This window comes from Stenella coeruleoalba (genome assembly GCF_951394435.1).
Source record: "Stenella coeruleoalba genome assembly, chromosome: 17".
Taxonomy (NCBI): domain Eukaryota; kingdom Metazoa; phylum Chordata; class Mammalia; order Artiodactyla; family Delphinidae; genus Stenella; species Stenella coeruleoalba.
In genome coordinates this window covers 32,201,481-32,217,315 of record NC_137163.1, presented here as the reverse complement: position 1 = coordinate 32,217,315, position 15,835 = coordinate 32,201,481, and the positions used below count along the sequence as shown (strand labels likewise).

The 15,835-nt window shown below is 31.6% G+C and overlaps 1 protein-coding gene across 41 annotated transcripts in view; it reads left to right on the top strand.

Annotated features, from left to right (window-relative positions):
- Positions 1-15,835, top strand: part of RIMS2 (regulating synaptic membrane exocytosis 2) — a gene marked incomplete at its 5' end in the record, with an annotated part of 603,587 nt that overhangs the window by 417,900 nt on the left and 169,852 nt on the right. For 32 of the 41 annotated variants that reach the window (XM_079901300.1, XM_079901311.1, XM_079901281.1 and 29 more), the window contains 2 exons: positions 457-636; positions 1,542-1,651. In XM_079901300.1, coding sequence (XP_079757426.1) covers positions 457-636; positions 1,542-1,651 — 290 coding nt within the window. Of the gene's footprint in view, positions 1-456; positions 637-1,541; positions 1,652-15,835 lie in introns of those variants that run through there. The other 9 variants (XM_079901304.1, XM_079901285.1, XM_079901282.1 and 6 more) reach the window with 2 other exon arrangements.

Genomic DNA, 15,835 nt, shown 5'->3' with positions numbered 1-15,835 from the left:
TACACGATGATTGTGCTGACAGCCATTTTATATCTTAGTTGGTATACTAATAAACAGGCTTAGGGACTTGAGAATTCGTGCTTTTATGGTTTTCTTTTCTCTTTTGAAAATGTTAGGAAAAGTCAAAGAATTCTTTTCAAACATTAGAATACTTCACATATTTCACATGTTCCATTTAGACAATTCATTTTGGAAAACAGTTTTTTTTTTTATTATAACTGAGCAACTCCTATTGTCTTCACTGGGAATTGCTATTAAAGGCAGACGTTGGTTCCTTAAAAGTTCTTACGAAGTTTAGTGAGAATTTACTCAGAATACGTTGGGGAAGAGAACATTTTTTTTCCATACTCAATAATTTTAAACAATTACCTTTTTCAAAATCAGTTTGATGCATCATAACAAAATAGCAGAAGGGCACTAAAGATCAACTGAGCTGCTTTTTGACTAACGTTTCAGGGATTGTGAAGCAGCAGATAGACAGCCATATCACAGATCCAGATCAACAGAACAACGGCCTCTCCTAGAGCGGACAGCCACCCGCTCCCGATCCACTGAACGTCCTGATACAAACCTCATGAGGTCGATGCCTTCATTAATGACTGGAAGATCTGCCCCTCCTTCACCTGCCTTATCGAGGTGAAAGACAAATCAATCAGACTAACTTCCCCTTTGCCCCACCAGCACACCATTTTACTTTCCCAGCAGCTAAGTGGTCTCTTCTATCATCCTTGGCTGATCACTAATAACAATCGACACTAACCTTTTCAGTGTAAGCACACTATTTATATTCAGCGGATATAATAGTGTGTGACTGCCATTGTAATTTGTTTATTAACTGTCCTGACCTCATTTGTTTTGTGATTTCTCATTTATCAGGAGTCCTGGGTAAATCCCCACATAATGCACCTCATGACTATCATGTTCTCCTACAGAATGAGAAATTGTTTGTGTCCATTAGACATCACTTTTGGAATAATCATCATAATGACAATAAATAAAACTAGATTTTTAGTTTCTTTCTATCAATACTAATATCATGTATTAACCAATATCTTCTTTAGCTGAATTTTGAATTGTTCAGGGTTTTATTTGTAGTCTTGTGAGATAATTTCTAATAAAGGGATATCTAATATAAGCCTGAGCAAAAATCTCTTAGGATCAAGGGAGGGAGGTTAGTGTTAAGAATTTGAAATCTGGTAGAAAGAAATGTAAGCATTACCTTTCATTTTTTTGAGCTGCAGAATTCTCTTCTTGCTTTCATATGGATAGAATACTGATCTACATTAACAATTCCATGGATTTTACTGTAGGGTTTTGTGTGCATGTATCTGTGTATGTATGCATATTACATAAAAGTATAAACATCTTTTGCTATTTAGATAATCATTCAAATATCCATATTTTGTCCTACTTTCCTAACCTTTTAATCAGCAGCTAAACCTCTTTAAAATTGCACCATACAGCTGTCATATGAACCAAATGTGTTAAAAGTGTTTTAACTCATTCTATTGAAAAATGAATATTAATGATATATCTTGTAGGTCTCACCCTCGTACTGGGTCTGTCCAAACAAGCCCATCAAGTACGCCAGTGGCAGGACGAAGGGGCCGTCAACTCCCACAACTTCCACCAAAGGGAACATTGGAGAGAAGTAAGTTTTATTTCTATTTGTGTCATATAGGAAATACCCATGGAAGCTAAGGTGAATCAAGATTCTTTTCCACTACCTTTGTGTTAGCTTTCTTCTTTTGTCAGTGGAATATCTTAGCTGCATTTGCTAGTAGTTATATTTATAAATATATTTATAAATATTATATATTTTGCATTTAAATTTTATAATCTTTGCAGGCAAAAATAACCTATCATTATTGCTCTTGCACATTTTTCAAACTTTAATAAATGCATTTTAAGAAGTAAACTTAATGCTCTTAAATAAGCAGTTGGGTGATGTTTCTTTGCTACAACTAAGTTTATGTAATTGTTGATAGTTACATAAAGTTTATTAGTAACTAGCCAAATCAATTTTCACACACTGCAAAGGACTGGTTAGCTGATGCACAACAATGGTGATCCTTCTCAAAACTGGAGTACCAGAAAAAGGTAATCATGAATATACAAGAAAGATGCATGTTGTACTGATACCTTTAATACTTTCAAATTTTTGCATAAGAAGCACTATTTGCTTACACACAGATGAACGTACTCCCCAGACATCTGTAAATTCTTGGATAAAGGGCCTCTAAAAGCATGGATGATAAAATATAATAATTTTTAATGTCATTTTAAAAAATGGTCCCTTTATTTGGTAATTGGATGTGCTTTACCAAAACAAACAAACCAACAAACACATTTAAGTCACCATTTAACTTTTCTTTAATAGATGATACATTCTGTGCCTTTGGAAATTTCTGTTGTTTTTAACCCCTGTGCTTTGGTTCCCTTTTTTGTTTTATTATTTTGTTTTTCCTAGACAATGGAGTCAAGGAGATAGAACCTTATGAAGGTCTGTACATAAAGGAGGGTTTGTTTTGTGCTGACAGCCTTTTTAGGGGTTATGTGAGCAAAAATAAACCCAACTGCAATTGATGTCCCTCCACTGTATAGACCTTTATTACAGTAAAATTACTTTGTTTTATGATTCCAGTAAAGTATTTGACTTTTGTCTTACTTGGAAAATATACAAAGGAGTTAAATTTTTTGATTCAATCAAGTAAGAATGCAAAGAATTTAACTTCTTTTAAATCACAAGGTAAAATTTTCTTTTTTAAAAAATTTGCTTTTTAAATAGAATTTGATGTTTTGTGTAAGACTTTAACCAAAGATATCAATTGCAGTCTGTGTTTATGTCATTGAGGATGTACACCTAGTCTAGTTATATTTATCATCATATATTTCATTTTGTATTTATGATGATCTTTCAATTATTAAATTTGGCTTTCTAGAAAAGAAAGTTACTGCATTAGATAGTGATTGTGCTTTGTATTTCCTGCATCATTTTTCATGTTGTAGCAAGACTGTTTATAGTGTAACAAAGTTAAATATGTACAGTTTGATTGTCAGTGCTACATTATGACTCAAGAGAAAATATTGAATCATGATATATGGAGTGTTATACATTTACCAGGACAGTAAAAATTCCTCTGCTGATGATAGAATTCTGCAATTGACTTTGTAACTTTGAAGAATTGTTAACTGTTTTATTTACTGATGAATCTCCAGCACATAGAATAATGCCTGGCACATTGTAGGCCTTCAGTAAAGAGTTGTTGAATGAATGCATGAAATATTTATTTACAAATTGAAAAGCTACTTCAAATAGTGTAAAAAGTACCATTAAAATAATCTTGTAATTCTATATATGTTTATAGTAAAATTCATATTTGTAACACATTTTTAAGTGCATTGCATTTGAGCAGCAGTACTTTTATTGCCATACATAACTTAGAACAAGTTGTGATCTTGTTAGTTGTAGCTGAATGATTTATCAACTCCTATTTTGTGGTCCTTTTTATTTACTATGTACTGTGAACTATAATTGTAAACAACTCAGTGCTATCGTGACTAATGGTCTGTTATACAGCCTGATAAAAAGATATTAGCATTTCTATAGTTGTCAATTATTTACATAAAAATGGGAGTGTATAATTTTAAAAGTACTTTCCATAAGGAAAGTTCTGTAATACATACAGAATCTTTTGTCTTCTCTCCCCACAATTTTTAAAGATAGAGTTTTGACATCATTTGTTGGAATATGAAGTCAGAAACATAATTCATGCCATATTTTTTTCTAAATTCAGTTTTAATATCTTCTGTAGCAATAGTCCATTGAGATATTAGTTGTCCCATTCTTTGTAATAATAAATATACCAAAAAAACTGACATTAAAGCTGATATTTAAAAAAAAAATGCTGATATTGAAGGTCAGGGAAGTTTTTCATGGGCTTGTCAACAAACATTCTATTTTCTATCTGGTTTTGCCCTATAGAATCCATAAAAACCACAGTTTTCCTATAATGTCTCTAATTGTGACTTTTCCATTTTTATAAATAAAAGAGAGGAGAGTCAAAAACCTCTCTTATTCCTTCCAGTATGAAATAAAAGGATTTGGGGAGTTTTGGTTGTTTTCTTTTGCTTAAAAGTATGAATGATTTTAGCAGTGTTTTCATAAATATTGATATGAAGACTCCAGCGGATACATGATTGTATCTTTTCTTTAGCTTTAAAGGCAATATATAATATCTCCTTTAGAAGTCTTCAGCTTCTAACTGAAGTTAAAGGTATAACCCAAATTTGACTATGGATTAATGGTCTAAATTGAATTATGTTTGGATTATCTCTTAAAAAGTTTTCAGACTTTATAATTTTGTGACACTGTTTTAGAATCAAAGAAATGGCATGTTTATTTTCTGATCCTGTTCAATAGCTGAAAAATGAACAAGTCCTAATTTAATTCCTTTTGACCTGGGATATATTTTAGTCTGTTAATTAATTTAAAACCTTATATATGTTGGTCTTGACAGTGGTACAGTATTAGTCATCTTCTTTTTGTCTGAGAGTCAGAGAAAATTGAAACAATATAATGAAAGTACAATGTACTAAACAACCGTAAGGCATTATTATTTTTAATTTACCCCTAACTTTGATGTGCTGGCATTTTATAAAAATAAAAACGAGTTTATAATATTATTTTTTGTTTCTCTAGAAGAAAAGTTATATAGTCTTATTTTTCTAAGAGTATATCAAGTTTATAGATGAAGTATTTTGCCTGTCTTACAGTTACTATATATTACAAATACTCATGGGCCACAATTTCTTTTTTAAATGAAAGTTATCATAAAAGGAGACAGTAAGATAATTTATTAACAGTATACTTATGTGCTTTCATAACATGTCAGAAACTCATTAAAAATAATCTATTTGTCTCCTTATTATCACTCATATCATGAATAATTTGAAATTTGTTGTTTTGTTTTACTTAAGAGTAACAGATGTACATATCTGGTCTTATCCTTTTCTTTACTTTTACTTTTGCATATACAGAAGTTAATGAAGTAACTGAGCATGTGGAAGAGCAGGGGGGAGAAAAGCAGGGTGAAGAGGTCAAGGCAGGTGTGTTTGACTGTGTGTCCAAAATAAATAATCAAATGTTTTAGAAGTATGACTTTTCTATTTCACGTAAGACTTTAGGCTCCAAATTTATAAATACAGAATAAAAAACAGATTGTTCAGTACTAATTTTAAAATAATTACTTAAAGTTATTAGTGGAAAGATATTACATGAGCTAGCTACGTAAATTATCAGGGTATTTAATTTACCCGTTTGAACATTCTCCTTATTGTTTAAATCAAACTGAAGTTATAGACAATGCCTCTCACTAAGATTTATACTTATCCTTTACCCCAGCCTTACATTCAGTTCATATATTTACTCAAAAATGTTTTCTGGGTACCTCCTAAAACACTGTATTTCACTGAGTGTAGGTTCATTGAAGTTCTAGTCTCTTCTCTCAACAATTTTGATTTTTAAGAGGTAAATTACAAGTAAATATAGAGCAGAATATAAATTACAAAATTTTAGTTCTTGAAACTTTTAGAAACTATTATAATTTATCCATAAACTTTTTTTTCTAAATTAAGAACAATTAACTGTAGCTTCATCCTCAACCCAGCTCAGTATTGCGCTATTTATTGACAATCCTAATTTCTCCCCAAAGAGTCCTCCTTCTAAATGGAATGAAGACACTTCATTTTGGTGTTTTTAAGCCCCTATTATGTTTACATACCATAATTTTTGCCACTTTCTTTGTCAGAATATTTCTGAAAGTATTGTATTCATGAATGGTAGCATGTACTTTATGTGCCTTTTGTTCTCTCCTTTACCATCGTGTGAAAGCAATGTTATTATGTATATTGTGCATAAGATGTATTTTCATGGATGCATTCTTGCAGTAGTGTTTGTGGTTTAAGACAGAAAACCTCTTAAACTGCAATTGCAAATTTTTTAGTAGCTATTTTTAAAGTCATAAAGGTGAGAAAAATCATCAGAGTACATCTGGTAATGAAAACAAAGGCAAGTTTAGACGCATATTTATATCAATAAGAAAGTATAACTATCTCTGTTCTGAACATATCGTGTACTAACTACTGGAATGTCACACATCTTCCATTTTCTTGAAGTGCTATAGGAATAACATTTTTAGGGAATACTGTAAGAATGAATTTCATTTTAATTTAGCTGTGTGGTTAATGTTTCCCTGCTTGCCCGTTCCTATGTATCTGAAACTAGTCCATACGAATACCAAAAGGCTTTCATACTGTTCACGAATTGGCTTTTGCAGTAAAGTCATTGTTAACTATATCATTAGTTTGGGGACTTCAACAGTAATTAATATCACTTTTATTTATTTTTAACTTTATTAAGATAAAGAAGTCCATTTATTGAGCCAGTTTGTCGCCTATGCTTAATTCTCAAAATGAAATTGATAAATTACATTAGTTCTTAGAATAAAACCGTAACTACAATCTTCCTAACTTATTATAAAATGACTCGTTATTCCTCATTTTATTTTTGTTTTTATTACGTTTCTTATGGGCTAGGAAGGGTATACTTTGCTCTTCTGTTCATTAATGTGAGGTGTCATGTTAGTGCATGGATTTGTTTCTCTGGTGTGTGATGTCATCTTTTGTGGTGTGCTTGGTTTTTATTTGGGTTGTTAATGACCATAATTATTAATCACTGTTGTCTGTTTTCAATGTTATAAAGACAATGAGGGAGAAACACCAAGCCCACCTAATAATGGGAAAAAAGGCAAGTCTAATATGAAGTTAAGAGTGCCTTTCTATATATTAGACACTTTGTTTTGACATTTGTAATGTGCTTTCTTAAATAAGTATAAATACAAGTATAGTCCCAATTTAAGTTATCCAATATTTAAAGTGTATTCTCTTTTTAAAATACATTTCTGAATACAAAATTTGTTTCTGAAGTACTTACCTTATTATTGGATCCTGTTACAACCCTATTCTATTGAAATGTATGGCATTAAAAAGTTTTGCTTTTTTGGTCATAAGGAGTAAGATTCTGAGGAAGATAGTTACGGTCATGATATTATGCATTTAGAAAAACACAACATGCATATTTTTCAACCCAGAAATTATTTTAAAATTGAACTATTTAAAAATATTTTAAAGTAGAAATCAACTTAATTATGAGTTCAACAGTATTAAACAAACATTTGTGATATTTGTAGATTTTTCACAGTACTAAAACTAATATTTGTAGTTTTATACATTATTATATTGCCTAGGCAGTTTTAAAAGATGATTGATTTTAATACTTATATTTAGTTTTTCCTATAATTATAAGTGACAATTCTGTCATCCCCCACAACTAAGTTCTGTCAAAAACAGTAGGACTGATTTTAAAGCCAGCTAAAGTTACATTACATAAAATGCCTATTGTATGCATTTTGACCTAACTTTGTTTTCAAAAAGATTAAAGCTCTTTATAAAACAAGAAAAAAACCCAAAAAACAAAAAACAGTAGGACTGTATATGTTTTGCAGTAATTGATAATCAAATATAGCTACACATGTTGATTTAGAATGTCAGCATTTTAAAATGGTTACATCAAAAAAAATCAGCCTTCTAAAATATCTTCTTATCCTAACAATTTCCCTTGTTATTGAGCCAAATTAAGAAATGCATAGTGTTGTGCTTCAGTAATTTAGTTGAAATGTCCTTTAGTTTTCAATATACTCTTTCTTCCCTGTCTTCATCTTTTATAAATAATGTCTACAATGTCACATTTAAGATTGATTTGGCACTAAAATAATTCTTCTTACTTTGGAGTGTTAATTATTCATTAATACCTCTCCAAGCATAAAATTCTTAAAATATGCTAGGTTATTATGAAAAGGTGAAAATAGTATAGCAAAATAAATAAAATTATATCACGTATTGTAATTAATGAATATTCTCCATAAAAAAACACAAAAATTTAACTGAGCTCCCAATGTCTGTTTACATATTTGTCATTTTTATCTATTTCTTGACCTCCATGAGTGGAGTAGGAAGATTTTGATTAAGGTGACACAATACCATTTCTTTTTTAAAAAGATCAGTTTGATTGTTACATTGAGAATAACCCAAAATAATTAAGATTAGAAACAAGGAGAACTATTAGGAGGCATTCCCAATAACCCAGGAAAGAGGTGATGGTGACTCAGACCAGAATGATAGGAGTAGTTGGATTCTGGATAGATATTAAAGATAGAACCAACAGAATTAACTGACAGGGTAGGAGAGATCCCATGATAAAATCCATGTTTTGGGCCTCAGTAATTGGGAAAATATGGAGTTTCTATTAATAGATTTGGTGGGAATATCAGGTGCTCAGGTTTGGTTATAAGTTAGAGATGCTGTTAGACATGTAGGATAGGATGTCAAACAGGCAGTTTGAAATATGTTCTGGATTTCAGGTTAGAGATTTGGACTGTAGTTATAGGTTTAGGATTCATCCTTACAAAGAGAGACTTAAAACCATGAGCCCCATTGGTATCACTGAGAGAACAAGCATAGGTAGCTAAAAGAAGAGGTCCAAGGACTATGAACCGAACTATTCTAACATTTAGAAGTTGAAACAATGAAGCAGGAAAGACTGAGGAGCATCAAGAGTAGGAGGAGAGGTAGTGGGGAAACCGTGGATTGTAGTGTCTCTGAATAGAAATAAAGAAAGTGCTTGAAGCAGAAGAGAATTATCAAGACTGTGAAATGATCACTAGATTTAGCAAATAGCAAGTCATTGTGCTAACCTTTATTAAGAGTAGTTTTGGTGGAGTTGTAGGGGGCAAAAGGCCAATTACAGTGGATTTGGAAGAGGAGAGAAATGGAGATGGTATAGGCACCTTTTAAAGAGTTTGGCTGTAAAGGGAAGAAAGGAAATAGAAATCTAGACTAAGAGGATAGGTCAGGGGAACAAGAATACATGAAAGATATATGGGAAACTTTATGTTCATCCTCTGACTTCTAAATCAAGATCTGCCAATTTGTTCTATAGAGCCATCTGGCCCCAAGCCATCTGCCTATAGTTTGCCAAGACATTTATCAGTGTTCTGTAGCTTTGCTCCTAGATTTAGAATCAAGACTTAGATTTGGAAGAAACCTTATAAATCTTTTAATAAAACAGCTTTTCTTTACTGATAAAGGAGTAGAATTCTAGAGGACAATTAGCTTTCTTCAGTCCACATAGGAGCAGACCTCTAGTCTTGACTCCCAATCTTGTGCATTTATATACCATGCCTTTTCACATGAATGGCATTCTCCTTGCATGTGTTTCAACTGTTTGTTTTATTTTAGATATTAGTTAACAGTTTAGCTCAATTCAACCGATAGCTGCTATTTTTAGTTTGTTGTACTAGGTAGTCATTGAGGATGCAATGATCAATAAGATATATTTCCTGCTTTGGGGAGCTCCCAAGGGAAAAATAAAACAGTAATAATATAATGATAACAAATGAAACATAGTTGGTAAAATTATTTTATAACATGTCACTTACATACAGTCTCTTAAGATTGTGATACGTATAGAGGAGGTGAGTTTTGAGGTGTTATGGGCATTTTTTCAGCCCCAAATATTTCTCCCACTACTTGTGATAGTACTTAGTATTCTGATATTCTTTAATGGCTTAATTATTTTAATAATATAAAGCGTAGGCTTTCCAGAACACTGAAATGTAAATATTCCTTAAGGACTGACCCGAGTTATTATTACACACAAATTTCATAGGAAGCAAGTTAGAGCCTGTGAATGGAGAAAGTCAGGTGTAGGGAGAGAGATGCTGGAAAATGTGGAAGAGCACTGGGTACCTTGGAAGGGTGATAATGATAAAATCTGCCTTGGACTAGCCCCTGTCTACTCTAAATAACATTCCTTGCTATGTAGATACGCTATAAATTAACTTTCTTAAATAATTTGGTATATTTAAATTGCTTATAACAATACTTCTCACATAATAAGTACTATTATTTCTTGCTATAATTTTGTATTTTCAGCACAGAATCTGAAAACTTTGGATTTAAAGTGAAACTAAACCTGATTATGATCATCACTCTGAACCAATTATTCAATACATATTACTTAGTAGTTTTGAGGAAAATAGTAACCTTGTTGCTATTCTTGATCACGTAGCTTGCATAAGAAACAGTACAAGGAGGAAAGAAATCAACTGGATTGCAGCATGAATTGTTGCATATTGCCCAACATTTGTACATTTCAATCCACATGTAAAACTCAACATGCAAATATTTAGCATAAGACAAAATTGTTTAAACCATTTGGACTTTTCATAATGTTTAGAGAACTCCATTGGAAGTTAATAAATTGCATCTTAAACTCAGTTCTACTATTGAGCATATGTTCTCTGGCAAAGCTTTTAATTTCCCTGAGCCTCAGTTATCTCTTCTGTATAATAAACTATCCTGTAAGGATTTTTAACAGAAGCTAAGTGTTTTGGAGATATGGCTAATAAATTGTAAAGTCTCAAATCGTTTTGTTTTTAATTTATGGCTTATGTTGTTATTGTTGTTTGTTTTGTTTGGTTTTGGAAACTTAACAGGTATAACCTATTATTGTCTGTTAGTGAGCCATTTGCTGTGGGATTATAAACTAAACCCTAATATACTGCCTTCACAAGTCAAGTCCCTAAAGATATACAATGAGATGGAAGGAAAAATATTTTGTTCCTTTGAGTCTCAGTGTATAGTTGCCTACATTATAACCTAAAAATACAGGTTACAAAGGAACCAAAAATAATAAAATAATTTTGACGGTCTTTATAATGGATGCTTGCTTCTGTAAGCATTCAAGGAATTAGATAGCATTTAGGGTAACAGGATGTGCACAGGTTTTGTTTTGCTGCCTTTCTGTATTCTCATGAATGCTTCTAGAGTGAGGAGAATACCAATACCATGTCTTAATTTCCAAATTTGATATCTAGACAGGAATGGATTTTATAGTGGCATTGGTAGATATTTCCTAAGTACAGCATTCCCTGCCAACTTAGATAAATGACAATTTGACAAAAATTAAAATAGGACAGATTCAGGGATACTTTAAAATAGCAAGGAATTTATCATATATTTTATTCAATTACATCTGTCTTATGGAATAATAACTTGGTGACAATGAACACAATGGATTTGAAAGAGAAGAGACTGAGGACATGTGACTATTTAGGTTATTTCAGTAGTCAATCATATGATGAACTCTATCACTTAACTTGTAAACAAGTATTTTCTAATTTCTTTTCCTAATCTTTCCTTTCCTTCCTGGAGACCATTCCTCCTTATTTTTCTTTTCTTCCCCTTTTTCTCATTTTATTTCTTCTAGACTTCCGAAGCCTCAATTGACTAATCAGATTTAAGAGAGAACCCCTTCCACCTCATACATTTCTGCAAACTTCAGCCATTTTTCAAAACATGTCATTGTGGCTTCCTAAATACAAACCTAAGGCCATCTTCTGTTTGTTGAAAATAACATAATCTTAGGAAGGTGATATGGTACTCCAGAAAGAGCACAGGTTTTGGAACCTTGGCTCAGGGCCTGCCTTTTCTAGGGAAAAACTTTGTGACTCTAGGCCCTTAACCCAAGTTAGTTCATCTGAGAAAAGGAAATCTTATCATATCTCTTTTGCTCCCAATATGCTTTTTTGAGAATCAAATGAGATAACGCATGTGAAATTGTTTGTGAACCAAGATACCTATTTAGTTCTTATCCTTATTAATCAGCTCTTTGTTTTCTTACCTGTAGAAACCACCTTATAGAAGGTCCTTTCTGTGTTTTATAGGATCAAATATGATGCTGTATATGAAAGCAGATTGAAACACATAGTATTATACAAGTATAATCTTTTAATATAGGAATTTGTGCTCTTTAAATTGTTGTCTTGATGTAGGATTGGCTACATGGTGTGATGAAAACTAGCTGGAATATAGTTTATAGAAATGTGGGTTTTTAAAGTATCACTTAACCTCATAGTTAAGTCTTCATGAGTAAATTGTTTCTTCAAATTATCTAATAGTTATTAAGTCAATTTTTAAGCTTCCCTATCTACAAATTAAATTCGCAACTATTTACTTGATGCAGTTATCTCCCTTCTAGGATGTTTTCTGTACTTGAATGGATTTCTAGTTTGCATCTGAGCAATGTGACATATTCTTTCAAAGTCATACTTACAATTAAATTACATTATGCATTTTTCACTTTTACTCTTTGGTAGTAGATGTACAATATCATGGGCTACCACTTTGTACTTAAATTGTAATTTTAAGATCTTTATTATTTAACATTAAGAAGACTTTTATTTTTTAAATTACCGTAATAGTCCTTTAATAGAAAAGACTATCTTTAAGGTGCTGCATACTTAGAGCTTTTTTGCTATTTTTTCTTTAGTGTAACTAAAACACTTTTCAAACAATTTGAGCATTTTCCTGACATAAAACTAGTTTGCTTTTAATTACATTAAATATTTCATTTTAATTATATGACCTATAAATTCAAATAGGGCTAGGTATGAGCTGTTCTTAGCATTGCTTTTTGGGTGATGAATTAATGAGTTGGTAGTCAGTTCTGTTCTTTTTATGACTTTAATTCTGTTTTAAAGTAGACACTTGGGTTTCAACGTGGGATTTGATAATAGACACATTTAGAACTTCTGGAAAATCTTCTAGACTCAGTGTCTTAATTTTACCATCTCTGGTATAGGTTCTCCCATAAAACCTGACTACTCAGTGGTAAGAAGCCAGAGCAACTCTAATTTTAGAGCTGGAAATAACCTTAGAAATTTCAAGACCAGCCTTCTTACCTCAAATGTAACAAATTAGAGGCAGAGGGGCTGTGGCATTTGTCTAAGGTTATACCGCTAGTTAATGGCAGAAATGTTCCTGAAAGCCTCCTCAGCCCAGTAATTTATCTGTTACCTCCCTTATGTCACTGATAGCCTTGATCTAGGTCTTCTTTCATTGTTATATTGCCTGCTATTTTTAAATGGATGGTTATGAGTTTTTTTTTGTTGTTGTTACTGCCATATAATAGATTTTCTTCAACTAAAATGTTTGTCAATTCAGAGAAAGTGTTTAAAAATTAACCCTGTTATATGTTAAGGTATTTTCCTCCACACTTCAGACGATGCTTTCTACTGGTATATAGAAAGGCTGAACCATTTTCAAAACAAGCCATTTCTACTTCGATACACTCAATTTTACTTCAGAAGGTAGAGTGTCCTTCTTTTTTGGAACATCACAAACTTTATCAAATGGTGATATGTGAAACAACTTTTTAAATGACAAGTGTATAGGATTTTAGATAATTTTATTTTAGGAACAACCCTTTATTGCTTGTGAAATCTTAAATATTATATATTGATAGATAACCCAAAGTGCAGGTTATTCAAAATCAAGAAATACTGTATTATAAATGAGTTTATTATTTTCCTCAACATGGGGAAATTAGTCTGTTGTTTTTGTGTTACTACAGGTTAACTTTGGTTAAGGAGCAGATGATTCCTTTGTTCTTTTAGCTAAAGAGGGCTAAACTAGTCTTGGAATTTGCCGGAAGATTTGTATATTCTTTAAAGGTTTTAAGATTTTTCTTTCCACTAGCAGTTGATTCAAATATAGCATCTTTATCCAGATTGTTTACCACTTGGGAAAACTATATTGCATCTTTATCAGGTTATTTACCAATTAGGAAATCAGGGGGTCAACTACACACCAAAGTGTAAATTTAACTCCCAAAGCAAGAAGTTTGTTTCCTTGCAGTAACTGATTTATGTTGGACCAGAACAAATGTCCTTTATTAATAACATTTATTTCAGGTATAGGAACTGAAAAACCCTTACACTTAATGCCGTCATTTCTAGCAGTATAAGTAATCAAAGTGGTGTATCCAAAATCATCCATATTTGATGTTGCAGTATAGCATACTTTTTTCATTTTCGATAGTGATTTTTATCTTCCTATTTATGTTTTGCTTAGCTTAATATTATAAAATAGGTTAGTATTCCACTATTTATGGCCAGAGGTGAATAAGTACCAGAGAATTGTTTATGGCATGGTGAAACTTCCTGGGGATTAAAATGTACATAGATAGTAACTGTCTACTTGACTTACTGCTTTAGAAACATGTGAGTAAAAAGAAAAGCAAGTGTATACTTAAGTGTTTATGAATGCTACTATGAGATTAAGATCAAATGGTGACCAGTGAGTCTTTTGATACATGACCTCCAAGAACCTACATGATCTGTACTCCCTCCACTTTCCATTCCATTACCTCTTTAACCTCGTCTTCTATGACTTTCCCTTTTGTTCACTCTGCTCCAGCCACAGAGACCTCGTGCTTTCCTAGAACATGTCAGACATGCTCCCACCTCAGGACATTTGCATGTGCTGTTCTTCTACCTGTAATGCCCTCCCTAAATAACCATAGGGTAACTCCCTTACTTCCTTAAGTTTTTCACTCAAAACCTTCCTTCTTAATGAGGATTTCCATGACTAGTCTATTCAAATTTTCATCACACTCTGCACATTTTATTTACTTCTTACCTACTTCATGTTTGTCTTCTTAGTACTTATCAATATCTGTCACAAAATATTTTACTCATTTATCTTGTTTATAATTTATTTCTCCCACTAGAATATAAATTTTATGAAAGCATAGGTTTTTGTCTATTTTTTTTTTTTTTGCTGTTGTATCCCCAGTGCCTAGATATGCCTGGGTTATAGTAGGTGCTGAATATATATTTGTTGAATGAATGAATATTATATTATGCTACAGATAACTCCAAATGATTTTAGATAAGCCAGGTAACTCATATTCAGTGATACCAAACTGTTAATAGTTTTTATTGAAATAATATCCCATAGCACATACATTTTTCTGTTGTTTAACGAAAGTACCAAATATGGTAGTAAAATAAATAGCCATCTTATCATATACTAAAATGTTACAGATTTTCTCTTGATATATATGAAAATCTCTGCATTTTAGTTCCATATAAACATTTCATTTCACCACATTAAAGTAATGTTTAGCAAAATGTTTATTTCTAAAATAAAATTATTTAATATCAACTAAGAAGAAAACTTTATTTGACAAATCATTTAAATCATCGTTTTCTTCATATCTTCAAAAATTCTTTTATTGCAAATAGATTTTAGAATTTCCTGGAAGCAAACTTAAATGCTTTGGATTTTGAAATCTATAAAACAATTTTAAGTGTCACATTTCTATATTTAAAACATTAACTACGTACTACTGAAAGCTTATGGGAGAATTTAGGGGAAAAATATTAAAAAATAATTAGATCCCTGAAGTAATTTTAGGCTCTTATTACACAAATTATCTAATGTTTCTGACAAACTCTGATTTTTTTTTTGATTTATACTAGAAGTTACATGGGAAGACCAGCAGAAAAATGTGAATGGTACATTAAGTGATGACAAACCATTGCCGCAAAAGAAACACGAATCTGAGCCAGGTTTGTCAGGATTTGGAAAGCCCCTGAAAGCATGAGGCGATAAGCATTGCATTTCATGCTTTTTAAATATGTGTGTGCTTGTTGTACCTCATTTTTCTCACTTTGGTGTGAACTTTAGACTGTGTAGAGTCTGTTTAGATTAAAGTGGTGAAAACTTTATTTCAAGATTTGTTTAGAAAACTAATTACACATATTTTTGGGAAAATAATTATTTTATTATTAAGATTATTTCTTTAAGAAAAAAATGACTCACTTAAGCACAAGTGATAACTTAACTTATATATTTGGTTATTTTGATC